This window comes from Mus caroli, unplaced genomic scaffold, assembly GCF_978045245.1.
Source record: "Mus caroli unplaced genomic scaffold, Mus_caroli_1 scaffold_7, whole genome shotgun sequence".
Taxonomy (NCBI): Eukaryota; Metazoa; Chordata; class Mammalia; order Rodentia; family Muridae; genus Mus; species Mus caroli.
This window is the reverse complement of record NW_028227262.1, coordinates 92721488-92735961: the sequence shown is the minus strand read 5'-3', so window position 1 is coordinate 92735961 and position 14474 is coordinate 92721488. Positions and strand designations below refer to the sequence as shown.

Here is a 14474-nt window from a genome sequence, read left to right as displayed (position 1 = left end):
GAGTTTGTAAAACATGGTTATGAAGCTGAATGTGTAACTCCCTCTTTCAGAAGAGCAAGAATGCCTGGACCATGTCCATAATATGCCATGCTGTTATTTTGAAATATAGCCCAACATTCTGAATACATTTTTAAAGGCTCTCTGGTCCCATTGAGTTTTCCCATGTGAGCCGTCCAATTTTAAAGCTATCATTAAGATCTGGGTGAGCACCCCTCCTTCATGGGTTTCCTACTACACTTTGGCATCTGGGTTAAGTCAATAAAAAATACTTTACTGAGTTATAGTCACTGAACCCAGTTCCAGTCCAAGGGGTTAACACTCCACCTTTGATAGGCCAAAAAACCCAATATGGTTATTTCCACATTGCCTCTAGCACATTTTCATTGCATTTGAGGGTATGGGTATATGCAAGCAAACAAGGTTTTCTTTATAGTGAGGAGATAATGTTCCCATATTAACAAATTCACATACTCTCATAATTCAAAATGGAACCACTTCAATGTATCAATCTCACGAGTTTTGACCATGATTTACCCATTGGCCACAGACTGAATATTTCTAGCCTGAGAGAGTATTTTTACAAAATTATATCAAAGGGAGCATATGAAAAAGGAGAGGTGAATAATTAGAGAAAAGCCCTCAGTGAAGGATGAATTTGTAGTTGGTTGTCCTTGTACACACATCAGAGTCACAGCTGTGTCTCTCAAGTTTCCCATGCCCACTCCACATCATGGAACCTGGGAATTAATTACTCTGGAGCCCATATAATGACTGCACAAAGGAACAGTCCACATAAGGACAGAACACATAAGCTTAGGGTAAAGGTGGGTGTGCATATGTAGACAGGCACCTATTAATACTGAAAAGAACACAGGATAGTTGATGCTGAAAGGTTCTTAAGAATATTCATTCAAACCTGCCACACCCACTCCAGTAGTGACTCCTGTAACAGGCCTAAAAACTTGGGACGCAGTCCTGAGGCGAAAAGTTCATTGAAACTTAGTCTCCTGGAACTGTGGCATCCCATATAACTAATGCTCCAAACTTGTCCTTGCGTTAGTCAGTGAATGGATCTGTGTGCTTTCTTTCAGTATTGTTCTTTTATAGGTGCCTCCAAGCAATGACTTGCCAAATACCTAAGCAAAATTGAACTTTGCTTTCTGACCTTCACCAATGTCCTAGGTAGTTCTTGAGCCAACCATGGACTTGGAATTCAGTAAGAATGTTGCCCATTCAGTGACATTCAGAATTGCCTCTAGTATTGTAAGAGAGATAGTGAAAGAAATCAGGCATTACTATCTACTACATAGAGTTAGAAATCTCAGGGCAAGCTTAGCAAAGGAAGTTTAGAATTCTTATTATAGTTATGTATGGCAGACTACATTACTTATTAGTAGAAAGTTCCCCCCTACCCCCCATACAATCACTTAGAATAAAAGCTGAGTCACTCCCTTATACAGGAATTTTCAATGGATTAGGAAGTAGATCTGGCTGTGGTTTAAGGAGGAACTAGAGTATTGCATTATTCATAAGAATATAGCTGACCTTAGATAGAGCTGACTTTGTCTCAGTTGTTTTATTGCCCAGTTCCTGTCAGTATTTATGTATGCATTCCTCTGTTTTGTGTAAGAGTCATTAAGCATCTGGTAACCTCATTGTACCTTGCTGATGTGTCACCTAACTTCCCTATTTTATTCTGTATTAAAAATCTGATCTTGCTTTGAGAAATTACATTCAGATACCATACTCCCTTGTGTCTGTGTCTGTTTGTCATTTTTTTGCCAACTCCCTGTCCACCTGTACCGGGACCCTGATTTCTCCAGCAGATTGAGGGGGACCAACTGAGACCAGTCCGTGGTACAAACCTACTCCAAATCTTTTCTGTTCCGTTAAAAAAAAAATCACATACAATATAAAAGACAGGAGAATCAGAATGGTGATCTTATTCGTCCCAGACAACAAACCAGTTGGAATCAAATCTCATGGCTTTGTGACTGTTAACTCCAATCCTACTTACTGCCAGACTGTGTGTACAATTTCAGGAAAAATATACATATAGATATTATTATGCTATTATTTTCCAATTCAAACAAAAGTCATAAAAGCACGAGTGTCAGCATCATCTTATGGCCAAAGCCCATAGTAACTAGTGTGTTCCACAGCTAACATGGTCGAGACTTAATTCTCAAAGTCATGTTAATGGTATTTAGAGGCAAAGTCTTTGGGAGGTAAAATGGATAAGAATGGGTCACTCATGACTACATGATTACATTACCCCTTGAAGGTGTCAGTAGCTTTAAAGTAGAAAGACCAGAACTAGCATACTTGCCTTGTGATGCTCCTGCCCAGTTAAGATACAAGGAGCTACATCAGGTGCTGATGATGCAGGCTAATGTGCTCCTCAGTTCCAAAACCATGATCTAAATCAATTTCTATTCTTTATAAATTATCCTCACTCGGGTATGGTATTAAAGCAGCAGATAATAAACTAAGGCTCAGAGAAAGAACCCATCCTTAGTCACTTGAGGGAACAATGGTGAGATGTGATACTAAAAACTGATTTATGGGGTTAGGGTCCTTAAAACCCATGTTGTGTCCTCACCTTTGTGAACAAACAAGAATTAGCTGGGTTCTTTTACTCATATGAACTAACAGCAGCTTAAGTCTGTAATCTACATTTCATGGACTGACCCAGGGTCTCATGTCTTAAAGCAGGTGTTTGTGTAGCAGCTCTTCTTAAGGTGAGGCCAGCATCGGCGTCAGGCTAAAGAACTAACCCTATGCCCGAAGACCTCTGTCTTGGTGCTGTGCATTTGTTTTAGTTCTTTTATCTGTTATATGTACACATTTGCATTTGTCTTAAAGCAATGCATGCTCATTAAAGACTGTCTGCTCATATAGATATCATGACTCTGGATTGAAGGTGCAGCTACATTAAAATGTACTTGAATAATGATTCCTGGTGATTTCTTGACTCTAATTTGCCACATCTTTGTTTTGAAACATTGCACCATGGCTTACCCATCAAAAGAGACAACCCACCTGAACCCTGGGGGGAAAAAAGGATACAAGTCAAAAATAACCTTTTTGGTAACTCATTAGGCCAAAAAGGCAGTGGGGATTAAGTGATACTCAGTCAAGAGACTACTACCAGGAAACACTTTTCTTCATCTAAGCAGAAAGACCTAAGACACAATGCATTTCACTAATGTCTTAAGAGTCAGAATTAGATAAAATTAAAACATTACAAATGCAGAAATTAAACTACTGTGAGAACCCCACCCCCACCCCAATAATGATATCCTCTATGGTCTTTGCCAGAGAGGTGCCAAAATATTTGATTCCCAAAGTATCCAATACCAGCCATGGGGAGCAGCAAGAGACAAGGTACCTGTCTAAAGAACTCCTCCAGGAGAGACATGGTCCAGCGGTGGTGCAGGTCCCATGCCTTCGCAGGATGACTGATGTCTGCTGTGTGTAGCATGAGGGATAAGGCTTTCGGCTTCTCAATTCTGCAACCCCAACACAGGCAAGCACATGGTGACCACACACTTCAAACATTGGAGTTCAACCATCTTTAAAATCCCCTCTGTTTGCTCTCCTCAAACTCAACTAGCACCGAGTTGAGGAAACAACTATTTGCTTCCAAGGTCTGCCATCATGTTAGTGAATGAACAACTTTTTGCTTCTAAGGATTGTCACCTTGTTAGTGAATGAGCATGTCAGTATTTACTTCTCATTTAACCAATTTATAAAATGCCTCCATTTAGATGTCAAAAGAAATCTAAACAATACTTTCTTTAGTTATCTCTATATTTAACAGACCTTTGATCATTTAATTACTAACAGGGAAATGATGCTAATTTGGGACAAAGTGGTACAATGTCTTATATTTACTCTGATACACCTGCACATAATTGGGAGATGCTGTATGACGTTCAAGCTTTTTGTTCCAGACATGACTACTTCCTGAGATAACCCAACCATTATCCTGAAGGTGATATGTTTTCAATATATAAAATGTACAGACTTGAGTTCAAAGCTCCATAGAGCATGATATCACAGGCAACTCACGCTTCTGGTTGCTGCAGGGCTGTCTTCATGGCTTTGATTTGCTGGAAATGACAGGACATATCTGTGGCCATTACCATCTCAATAACCAAAGTTCGAAACTCCCTTTTGGGGACACCGGTGAAGAAAAGACAGGAAAGTAAAGAAAAAGAAAATCCAAGTTACTTTTTGCAACATTTGGTCAAAATCAGTTAATTGTTTCAGACATTTCAAATCTAATGTCAGTCTTTGCAGTGGTCAGAACTAAAGAATAATTTATTAATAATATGATATAGGGAGCTGGATAGATTAAGAGCACAGACTGTACTTCTTGAAGTCCTGAGTTCAATTCCCAGTAACCACATGGTAGCTTACTGTAATGGGATCTGATGCCCTCTTCTGGTGTGTTTTAACACATCAACACTCATAAATTAAAAAAGAAAAAAGGAATATGAAACACCGAGAGAGATTGCTCAGTGTTTAAGAGCATTTAATATTCTTGCAGAGGTCCTGAGTTCGATTTTAAGCACCCACATCAGTTAGATCACCTTCTTGTGTATTTCCTCTCAGGTGTGTGTGTGTGTATGTGTGTACTCACACAGAATTTATAAATAAAATAAATGTTTACAACAGAATATGATGCCTCTGTCATTTGGAGAATTAATATACAGGAAGAGTTGCAGTGGAGCTATGGTGCTGAAATCTGAATTGAAGGGTTCACTTCTCAGATGGGCATGCATTTAGCAGCTGGTGGACATTTGGTTTGTTCTACACTACTTTAGAGAGTACAGCACATCTGAGCATCTCTGTGCTCATTTCTGTATGGACATGACCTCACTGCTTTAGAGCAGATATCCAGAAGTACAATGGCTGCCATGTTGGGCTCCTGAGCATTAAACTGTATAAAAATCTACCAATCCTTTGCAAAATGACTGTTTAACATCACGTTTGACAAGTGTGTTAAAGTTCTAGGGGTTTTTTTGTTTGTTTGTTTTGTTTTTTGTTTTTTTGCCTTGCCTTCTGTTAGCTTTTAATTCTAGCCTTCTACTGTGAATGCAGTGGTGTCTAATTGTGATTTTAATTGCCAAATACTATCAGCAAATATTTCTCAAGTACTTTTGCCATTTGAATATAAATTTTTAGGAAGCTATGTTTTAATTATTTTTACTTTTTAAAAAGAGGGTTTTATTTTAATAATTCTTATTCCTGAATTGTCAAGGTTCGTTATGCTCCTGGATACAAACTGCAGTAGAATATGCACAGAATCCATCCTTCTCTGGTTTCTTAGCTTATGTGAATTCCAGAAAGTTTAATTGCATCAATTATATCAATTCCAAGCAGTTTAATTTTCATTAAGTTAAATTATTTTTTTTTAAATGCTTCTCACCTTTGGTATTCTAAGAATACCACATGTCCTGAAGGCATTGATGTGCCTTGCTGTAATATTCTTGCCACTGTTACCAAACATGCTGGGAGCAAACCCAGGGTGCCTACCACTGGGCTGCATTCTGAGCCAAGGAGCCCTTTCAAATTTTACATTCTATTCTTCAGTCTGAAACTTTCCCAGTTGAGCTATCTCAGCCTGTCTAGATTTTGTGCTCTGTTTTATGAGAAGGTTTGAGTATGAGTTGATTTTTGAGTATGGTTTGAAGTAAGAGTCAAAGTTACTAGAACACCATTTGTTAAAAATACTTTCCTTTCCTCATTGAATTGACTCAACACCTTTGTCAAGAATCAAGTGGTAAAAAAAAAAAAAAAATCTAGAGAAGTGTCTAAAGTGGTACAGAGCTTGCCAAGCAAGCATGAGGACCTGTGTGCTGGCTATAACAAAACATGCTTGTGACCTAGCACTGAGGGAAGAGGGATCAGCACAAGAGGATCCCCAAGGATTCCTGTTCAAATAGTACTACTAAGTGAGAAGTGGCCTGCACAGGTTCAAGGAATGATGCTTTAAAAAAGGAAGAAAGAAAAAAAAAGAGAAGAGAAGAGAAGAGAAGAGAAGAGAAGAGAAGAGAAGAGAAGAGAAGAGAAGAGAAGAGAAGAGAAGAGAAGAAGAGAAAAGAAAAGAAAGCAAGCTGGAGCACTATATAGCTCTGTAGAGAACATTTAACATTGACCTCTGACCTTCACACTAAATGATTTTTAATTGGTATACAAAGTGATAGCGTTCAGTATGGCCCTGTGTTCATGAGTATCTCTACTCTTAGATTATACCCTCCACTTTGTTCTTCTTCCCTCTTCTCTCAAAAGAGACACCATTCTACCGTTATGTCATATGTGTGCTTATTTAATTTAGATGCTGCAGACTCATAAGTTTACCTATTTTTCTATGAATGCCATAATTTCCTTCTTCTTTGGAGCTGAATAAAACTCCACCATAGGGGCTAGCAAGATGGGTTCCTGGCTGAAGGCACTTGCCACCAAGTCTAATCACCTGAGTTTGATTCCCATGGTGGAAGGAGAGAACATGGTATACTGTGGCACTCATGCACTCACCACCTCTCCCACCAAGATGGGTGTCCAGGATGGATCATAGCTTGGCTCTTGTGAACATGGTTTCGGATAAAGGTTAGTGTCTCGGGGCTACCCTCATGTTTTTCTTTAAGGGTACATTCTGAAGTAGGAGAGATGAAATATACACTTGTTCTGTTTTTAGTTTTCCTAGAAGTTTCCATGCTGACTTCAGTGTGGAAATCCTATATCTCCTGCCCTGTGCAAGAATTTTAAATGTAACATCCTAGTGGCTAGCTGCTAGCCTATTAGTTTTTACATCAGCTTCATCTTTAGTAGCCTTATACGATTCATTAACAGTTTTAGTAGCTGCAATAATAGTCTTAAGATTTTATGTGCAGTCAGACTTCATTTGTTAACAGAAACACTTTATATAGTTTAATATAAGATAGGCATCCTAATCTTGTTCCCAGTTTTCAGAGGGAAGTGTTCAGCATTTCACCACGAAAACTATGTTAGCTTTACACAGCTGCCCTGTATCTGTCTGGAGATGCTGTATGCTCTCTTTTGTTTCCCATTTGAAGACAGTTTGTATCTGATAATTAATGATGTTTTTTTCAAATTTTTGGGATATACCTATTGAAATGACAAAGTTCTTTGAGTTTTGTAAATATTTTATGGTTATGTTTCTTTTTGTTTGCTTGCTTGCTTATGGCTGTTTTTAATTAATATCTTATATTGCTCTTGCTGGCTTGACATAGCTCTGTCTGGATTGGATTCCAGCTCAGGGTCTTCCTTACTCTGTCTCCAGTGTGCTCAGATTACAGGTGTGTAGCAACAACATTTGTTTTCTTTGCTTGCTCATTTGATTTTAATATGGTGAATTATTTTAATTTATTTTTGAGTTCTAAATTAACCTTGAGGTCTCAGTGACAAATTCTCCCTAGTTGTCAGGGTTCTCCAATGTGAATGAACATTTCATTATAAACTTTACATTTATTTGTTTGTTTGTAAGACAGTGCTTCCTATACCCAAGACTGGCTATGACCTCTCTATGTAGGGGTAGACAAACTTGAAATTTTCATCCTCCTGTCTCCAGTTTCTCAGAGCTGAGAATACAGGTATGTACTATAAATTCAATTTTATACAGTACTATGTATCAAACCCAGGGCTTCTTGGATTCTAGGCAAAAATTCTACGAATTGAGTTACATCCTCAGCCTTGGAATTTACTTACATAGTTATGAAAGTTGTAAGGACCAGGGTCATCAGGGACAGTCAACTGAGGACCTTTAGGGCCAATGATATACTCCAGTCAAAAGCCAGGAAACTCAAGATTCAGGAAGTGGGTTTAAATCTGAACCCAGGCAGAGAGAATTTGATCTTCTCTGGGGGAGAGGAAGCCTTTATTGCATTTCGTATAACCACTGGCTCCTCAGATGAGGCCTGCTTCGATTAGGAATGACAGTCTGATTTAGTGGCTCTGATCATTTATAAGTTAGCTTCAACTGAAAACAGTCATAGAAAGAACATGAACACTTTTCAAAGAAATAGCAAGGATCAGTGTGGCCCAACTGAGTTGATGCAAAATTAGCCCACTACCCAAGTCAGGCTTTTTGTATAACACTTGTTAAAATAATAATACTTAACAAGGAATCATGTATTCATGTTCAGTTCATTGGGGTCTACTAGTCCACAATATTCATTTTGTGATTGTTTTATAAATTTATGGTGTTTAAAATTATATCATGTTGGATTAGAAACTAACTAGAAAGTAATTACTTCTCTCAATATTTTACAGATAATTTACAGATATTGTGATGACATCTTTGTGTTTTGAAAGACTTCATTAGAGAGAACATCCAAGGATAGAGAATTCCTCCTGTGAAGATTTTTAACACTAAATTCAATTGCTTTAATAGATACAGAAATATTAAAATTATTTGTTATATCTTAAGTGAGGCTTTATAAATTGTATTTTGCAAAATATTTCTCCTTTTAATCAAAACTGCCAAATATAATTAAATAATATTGTCATATTTTCTTATATATCCTTATATGTTTGAAATATGTAGAATCTAATAGTGACAATTTATTATATGTTCTAGCTCAGTCAAGTTAGATGTTTATCAATTTTGTTTCTCTTTTCAAGGAACTAGCTATTAGTCTTGTTAATTTTTTCTGTTGTTTGTAATTTTATTGTTTCTTCAGTGAGATGGTTATTTCTCTCCTCATGTGTACCATGAATTTACTATTCTTATTTTGGCTTCCCACAGTTACTGTATTTATATAAAGATTTCCCAATAAGATGCTCTAATTACTCAAATACAGGATGCTTTATATGTCTCCTTAATATTTTATTTTCTTTGAGACAACAGTGGCAAGATGCATAGAAATACATGATGGATACACAAATAGACTTCACTAAACTATTTTCAAAGGACTAATTTGGCTGTGTTTATATTAATTTGCCCATGTGGTTTGAATCACTTGGCTTTATAATGTATTAATCAGAGACAATATTCAAATTAGGTAAGCTAATCCTATTATTTATGGTCCTATTATTCATACACCATCACCAGTAATGCAAGGTTAAAGACAAACAGTGTGGATGTGCTTCAAGGTCAACAGGTCAGTCTTATTCCAGGCTGCAGAAGTTCAGCTGCTCTGACCCAATTAGAGACAGAAGGACAAAGGAAGCTGAAGATAACACAAGAAAGGAAACTGAATATCACTTACTGTTTTTGGACAAAATTGTATCCAAACAAAAGAAGAAAATATAAAAACAAAACTAAAGCTAGAAGTGGTACATCTACTCTTTATAAAGATGTGAAAGGCCAAGTTAGCAAGCTTTGGGGTACTTTATGTGAGAGAGCAGTATGAAGCTTAGATGAGGTGTCTTTCCTCAGCAACAACACACCCCATCTGTCCACTTTCCCCTCTGTGGCTTCCAAATCTGTCACCTCATATTACCTCCAATCATCCTTTGAGAGGTTAACCAGAATATTCATCTCTTCGTCTTCCTGCAGAAGGCGGTAGGCTGCACTCAGGTGGTGGTTCTCCAGGACAGATCTGTCATTGTACAGGATAGCTGGATCTGACCTGAACAGAGAGACACACAGACTCCTTCAGGGTGAGACACAGCTGAGATCCCTTTGGCTTACTCTGACAAGTTATGGTATGCTGTCACTCTTTCCTGTGTTTTGAAATCATCTTGTCCACATGCCATTTGGGTCACCAATAGTTCAAACGAACACCACACATTATCAGTAGAAACAAGTAAGGCACTTTACTCTCAATATGTGGATGTGGCATGTGTGACACCCAGCCTGAGCCTGCTGAAACCTGCTTTATAGTCAGACCTCAATTACTTGCACCAGTCACAAAAGTGACTTCTTAAAATGTCAGTGTGTTAAGCTTCTTTAGGAATTTTAGAATAGCTTTAATCTTTAAATTGGTGTTTAATTCAATGAAACCCCTGGTGAATTTATTTTAGTTGTCATTCTCTAAGTACATATCACCTCATGGTTACTATCTGCACACTGGCTCTGTAACTTGATCTTAAATTACTTTTCCATAGACATGTCACAGATGAATAGTTGAAAGCAAAGAATATAATTCTTATATATCCTCAATGATTATTCTGTAGTCAAGTGAAACTTAAACCCAGGATTGTTAATGACTCCAGTTTAATGAAAGCTTGGATTGTCAGTGTTCACTTTTATCTCAGAGAGGGCACCACACCTACAGATAAGAAGTGTCTTCTTAGAGTCCCAAAACAAACAAGACACAGGACTGTAATAGAAGTAGCAGTAGTCTGACAACAAGACTGATACCGCTCAAAATAAGATCTACCTACTGTTAACCAAACCTTGGGATAAGTCTATTGTACCTTTAAAGTCTTAGGCTTAACATTTTCGTCTATCAAGGGAAAAGGGGTCTGGCCTGCAGTTTCTAAACAGGGATTGCTTGTGCTCAAGTGAATTGAACAAAGTTTTACTGAGGACAAACGTGTAAATGTTTTAATTTCATTCCAAAGTTAGATACTAGTAGATGTCTACTTTGTGGTATTAGATTCCTATTTACCTCCTATGATTTATAGGTTTTCCAGTGGGTTGACTGGATTTGTTCTTGGTCTCCAAGCAAGCTCCTGACAATTGCCCTACCCACCCTTCTTCCTTAGTCAGGTCTGAGTCACTGGTCTCTGTTCTCCAAATGAGGCATCTACCAAGTCTTCTGGGGACCTGCCTAAATTTAAAGACGTTGGAACAGATGACAAAAAAATAAGCTTCCAGCAGCCCAGACTACTCTATTTGGGAAGAAGCAGTGAGAACTAAAGAGGGAAGCTTAAGTCCTTTACTTTACTTCCACTTCCCCTTCTGACCACAGCACAGAAAAAAAATTATCTTCTGTATGCCCCAGGGAAGGAAAATGAGGAGAGCATAGAGCAAGAGACTGGTATCTTGTCAGAAGCTCAGAGACCAGAGGGTAAGAAGGCTCCAGTATTGTTAGCATAACAGAAGCTCTCCAATGACTATCTGAGCTTAGTGTCATCATTTACATGACACCTGGGGCTCTGCACACATGTACCACACCCATTAGAAACAGCTAGGGTAGGCACAGAACATACATAAATAATGAGTAAGCATTACCATAGTGAAGAAAGGGGATCCACTTTAGAGCTGAATAAAATATGAGAAATGGCAGCAGGTGGGTTTTTTTTTAATGCTGTTTATTCAATGAAGCTGCCCAGGTTCATATCGTGTTTATAAATTAACCCTTTCTAAATTCAACCATATAAAAGGAAAATGGCAGACACATACCTTATTGACATCTAAAATCATATCCCTGCCCCCTCCTGCCTATTTTACAAACATTTCAACCCTCACCGAGTCTGAATGTGGAAATTGTTGGTAGTTCCAGTATGTTCATAGTCATGGATGGCAGCCGAGAAGATTATTGCAAAGATCTCCAGCTCTGTCAGCCAGTTCTGAAAGGGAGAATCATAGCAATCACATAATCTCTCTTCTTCAGACCCTTTCAGCACATGTACAACACACCCACACTTTTGCCTTCTACCCTGCAGCTGTTTGCTTTCTTACACATAGAAGTAACATGGGCTCTTCCCCCTGGGGGAGACTGTGAACTTGTGTGAATACAACATATGAGGATTGAACAAACCATTTCTCTGATCTGATTTTCCAGAAAGGCAGTGACAGTTAACATGAAGAAACTTTAAAAGCCCTCATCACATATCCCTCCAACTTTAAAGTAAAATTCTTATTTCTCTTTTCTTTCCCTTCCTCACCCTCCCCTTCCCCTGAGAAAAATTCAACACAATACCCTCTCTTTTTTATACAGACATTAAAAATTTTAACACAATTGCAAGCACTAAGAATAAAAAACCCTTATGTCTGACTACTGGAGAAGTGTCCTCTACAATATGCATAGATACATATGTAGGGATAAGACTGTTTTCTTCCTTGTGTAAACTGATATTTGCAGGACATGGTTCCATTCAAACCCGTGGTTCAATAGTTTGTGAAGTATGTCCAAAAGTAACAGAATTAGCAACATCTGGAAGATTCTTCAAACATAAGCAAATTCTTTGGTTCTACTCAAACCCAGTGGATTGGGATCTGTGTTATTGCTCAGCAATTTTTACCCTACCAAGCCTTCCAGATAATCCTGATCACATAGGGGCTTAAGAAACACTCTGTTGTTGGATGTTCCCTTAACTGAGTCCCACTGAATGCACTCCATGACTTGTAGATGTACCCCCGCCCCTTGTACCCTGGGCACCCCTTCCTGACATACCAGCATAGACAGAATAACCTTCAGGTCTTGGCCAACTTCTCTTGCTCTCTGCTCCATTATGTCACTGGTTAAACAGATGTTTACCACATTCAGCATGCTTATTCCAAGCCCTCTTGATTAGTTTCAGCTATTATAACTTCTTAGTCTGGTGTGATATAAACCAATTAAATATGAACACTAACATGAAGTTGGCGTTTCTATAGAACCCACGTTGAATGCATTGTATAGTTACTGACAGCATGGCTGTCAAAACACGTGTGACAACTGAGAAATGTATCCACATAGAAATGTAAAAATTAATCATCTCCACTCAGTTTGTGCCCTGTGGTAGTTTGATTTACACTCTTGGTCTCCAGTTAGGGGGCACTGTTGGGAAGGTTTTAGAAGAGTGGCCTTGTTAGAGGAAGTACATCAGTGGAGGTGAATATCAAGAGTTTAAAGACTTGCACTGGCCCACGGTCCTCTACCCCTGCTTGGTGTACAATTGTGGGCCCCAGAGCATGCCTGGAATAAAAGTCCCCTTGCAGTTTGCATCAAGACCGTTTCTCGTGAGTGATTTGGGGTGTCGCCTCTCCTGAATCAGAACGTGAGGGAGTCCTCACGTTGTGAGTCTTTCATTTGGTGTGTTGGTCAGGAAATGCAACCACCCCTCACACCTGAGATCCAACTTGGAGGTATGGGGATCCTCTCTGGAATGTGTGCGTGCCTGCCGGTGTCTCTGTTCTGAGTGTCTGTTTTCTGCTTTCTGAAACGAACATGCGCTTGTTGTGTTGGTTTGTTTGTGTCTAGTCCTCTGTTTCTAAAGCATAGTACAGCCTGAGTTTGGATCCACCTGAGTTTAGATACTGATCAGCCTGAGTTTTGGATTCTGATTTGCCTGAGTTTATTCTGATCAGCCTGAGTTTGGATCCGCCTGAGTTTGGTTTCTCTGGTTTTGGTTGTCCTGGTGGAAGCTTGTAGATGATGGGGTTTTCTGAAATCTATCACCAGGCTCTGGTCTCCGAGGTGATCGGCTCACTAATTTGGCTAAGGTAAGAGAGGTAATACAGGGGCTGACTGAACCTCCGTCGGTGTTCCTTGAAAGGCTTATGGAAGCCTTCAGGTGGTTCACTCCCTTTGATCTTACCTCGGAAGCCCAGAAGGCCTCAGTGGCCCTGGCATTCATAAGGCAGTTGGCCCAGATATCAGAAAGAAAGAGATTGGAAGGGTTACAGGAGGCTGAGTTACGTGATCTAGTAAAAGAGGCAGAGAAAGTATTTCATAAGCAGGAGACTGATGAAGAGAAGGTGTATTACAAGAGAGAGAGAGAGAGAGAGAGAGAGAGAGAGAGAGAGAGAGAGAGAGAGAGAGGCAGGAGGCAGAAGAAAGAGAGAATCAGGAGGCAGAAGAACGAGAAAACAGGAGGGATAGTAGACAAGAAATTTGTCTAGAATTTTGGCTGCAGTGGTAGGAGAGAAAGAAAAGACAGGACCTACACAGATAGGGAACCTGGGCAACAGATGATGAATGTGCTTAACAGAATTAGGTGAGTTGGAGTACCAAGCCTCAGCTAAAAAGGCTCAGTTGTGTCAGACTAAAGTTACTTATTTGGGATACACCCTTTGAGACAGGAAGCAGTGGCTAAAATAAGCCAGAAAAAAAGACTGTAACTCAGATCCCCACCCCAACTACACCAAGGCAAATAAGAGAATTCTTGAGCACTGCTGGCTTCTGGAGACTCTGGATACCTGGGTTTTGTGACCTTAGCTGCCCTGTTGTACCCCCTAACCAAGGAAGGGGAGGTGTTTGTGTGGACCCCAGATCACCAGAAAGCCTTTGAAGAAATTGAAAAGGCCCTACTAATGGCCCCAGCCTTAGCCTTGCCTGACCTAACCAAACCTTTCGCACTTTATGTGGATGAGAGAGCAGGGGTCACCAGAAGAGTAAGACTTTGGGACCTTGGAAAAAGACAGTGGCTTACCTATCCAAAAAGTTAGACCTGGTTGCCAGGGGGTGACCTTCTTGCTTGAAAGCTATTGCTGCCATAGCTCTACTTGTAAAGCATGCTGATATGCTCACTCTGGGACAGCAAATAACTATAGTGGCACCCCACACTCTTGAAAGCATTATCCAACAGCCCCCTGACCGATGGATGGCCAATGCTCATATGACACATTA

At 39.3% G+C, this 14474-nt stretch overlaps 1 protein-coding gene across 5 annotated transcripts in view; it reads right to left on the bottom strand.

The window, feature by feature from the left end:
- The window catches only part of Pde1c (phosphodiesterase 1C), a 575927-nt gene that overhangs the window by 75205 nt on the left and 486248 nt on the right, over positions 1-14474 (bottom strand). For all 5 annotated transcript variants that reach the window (XM_085840595.1, XM_029478709.2, XM_085840594.1 and 2 more), the window contains 4 exons: positions 11390-11490; positions 9474-9602; positions 4075-4176; positions 3392-3512 (listed from right to left, as the gene is read on the bottom strand). In XM_085840595.1, the coding sequence (XP_085696721.1) occupies positions 3392-3512; positions 4075-4176; positions 9474-9602; positions 11390-11490 (453 nt within the window). The remainder of the gene's footprint in view (positions 1-3391; positions 3513-4074; positions 4177-9473; positions 9603-11389; positions 11491-14474) is intronic.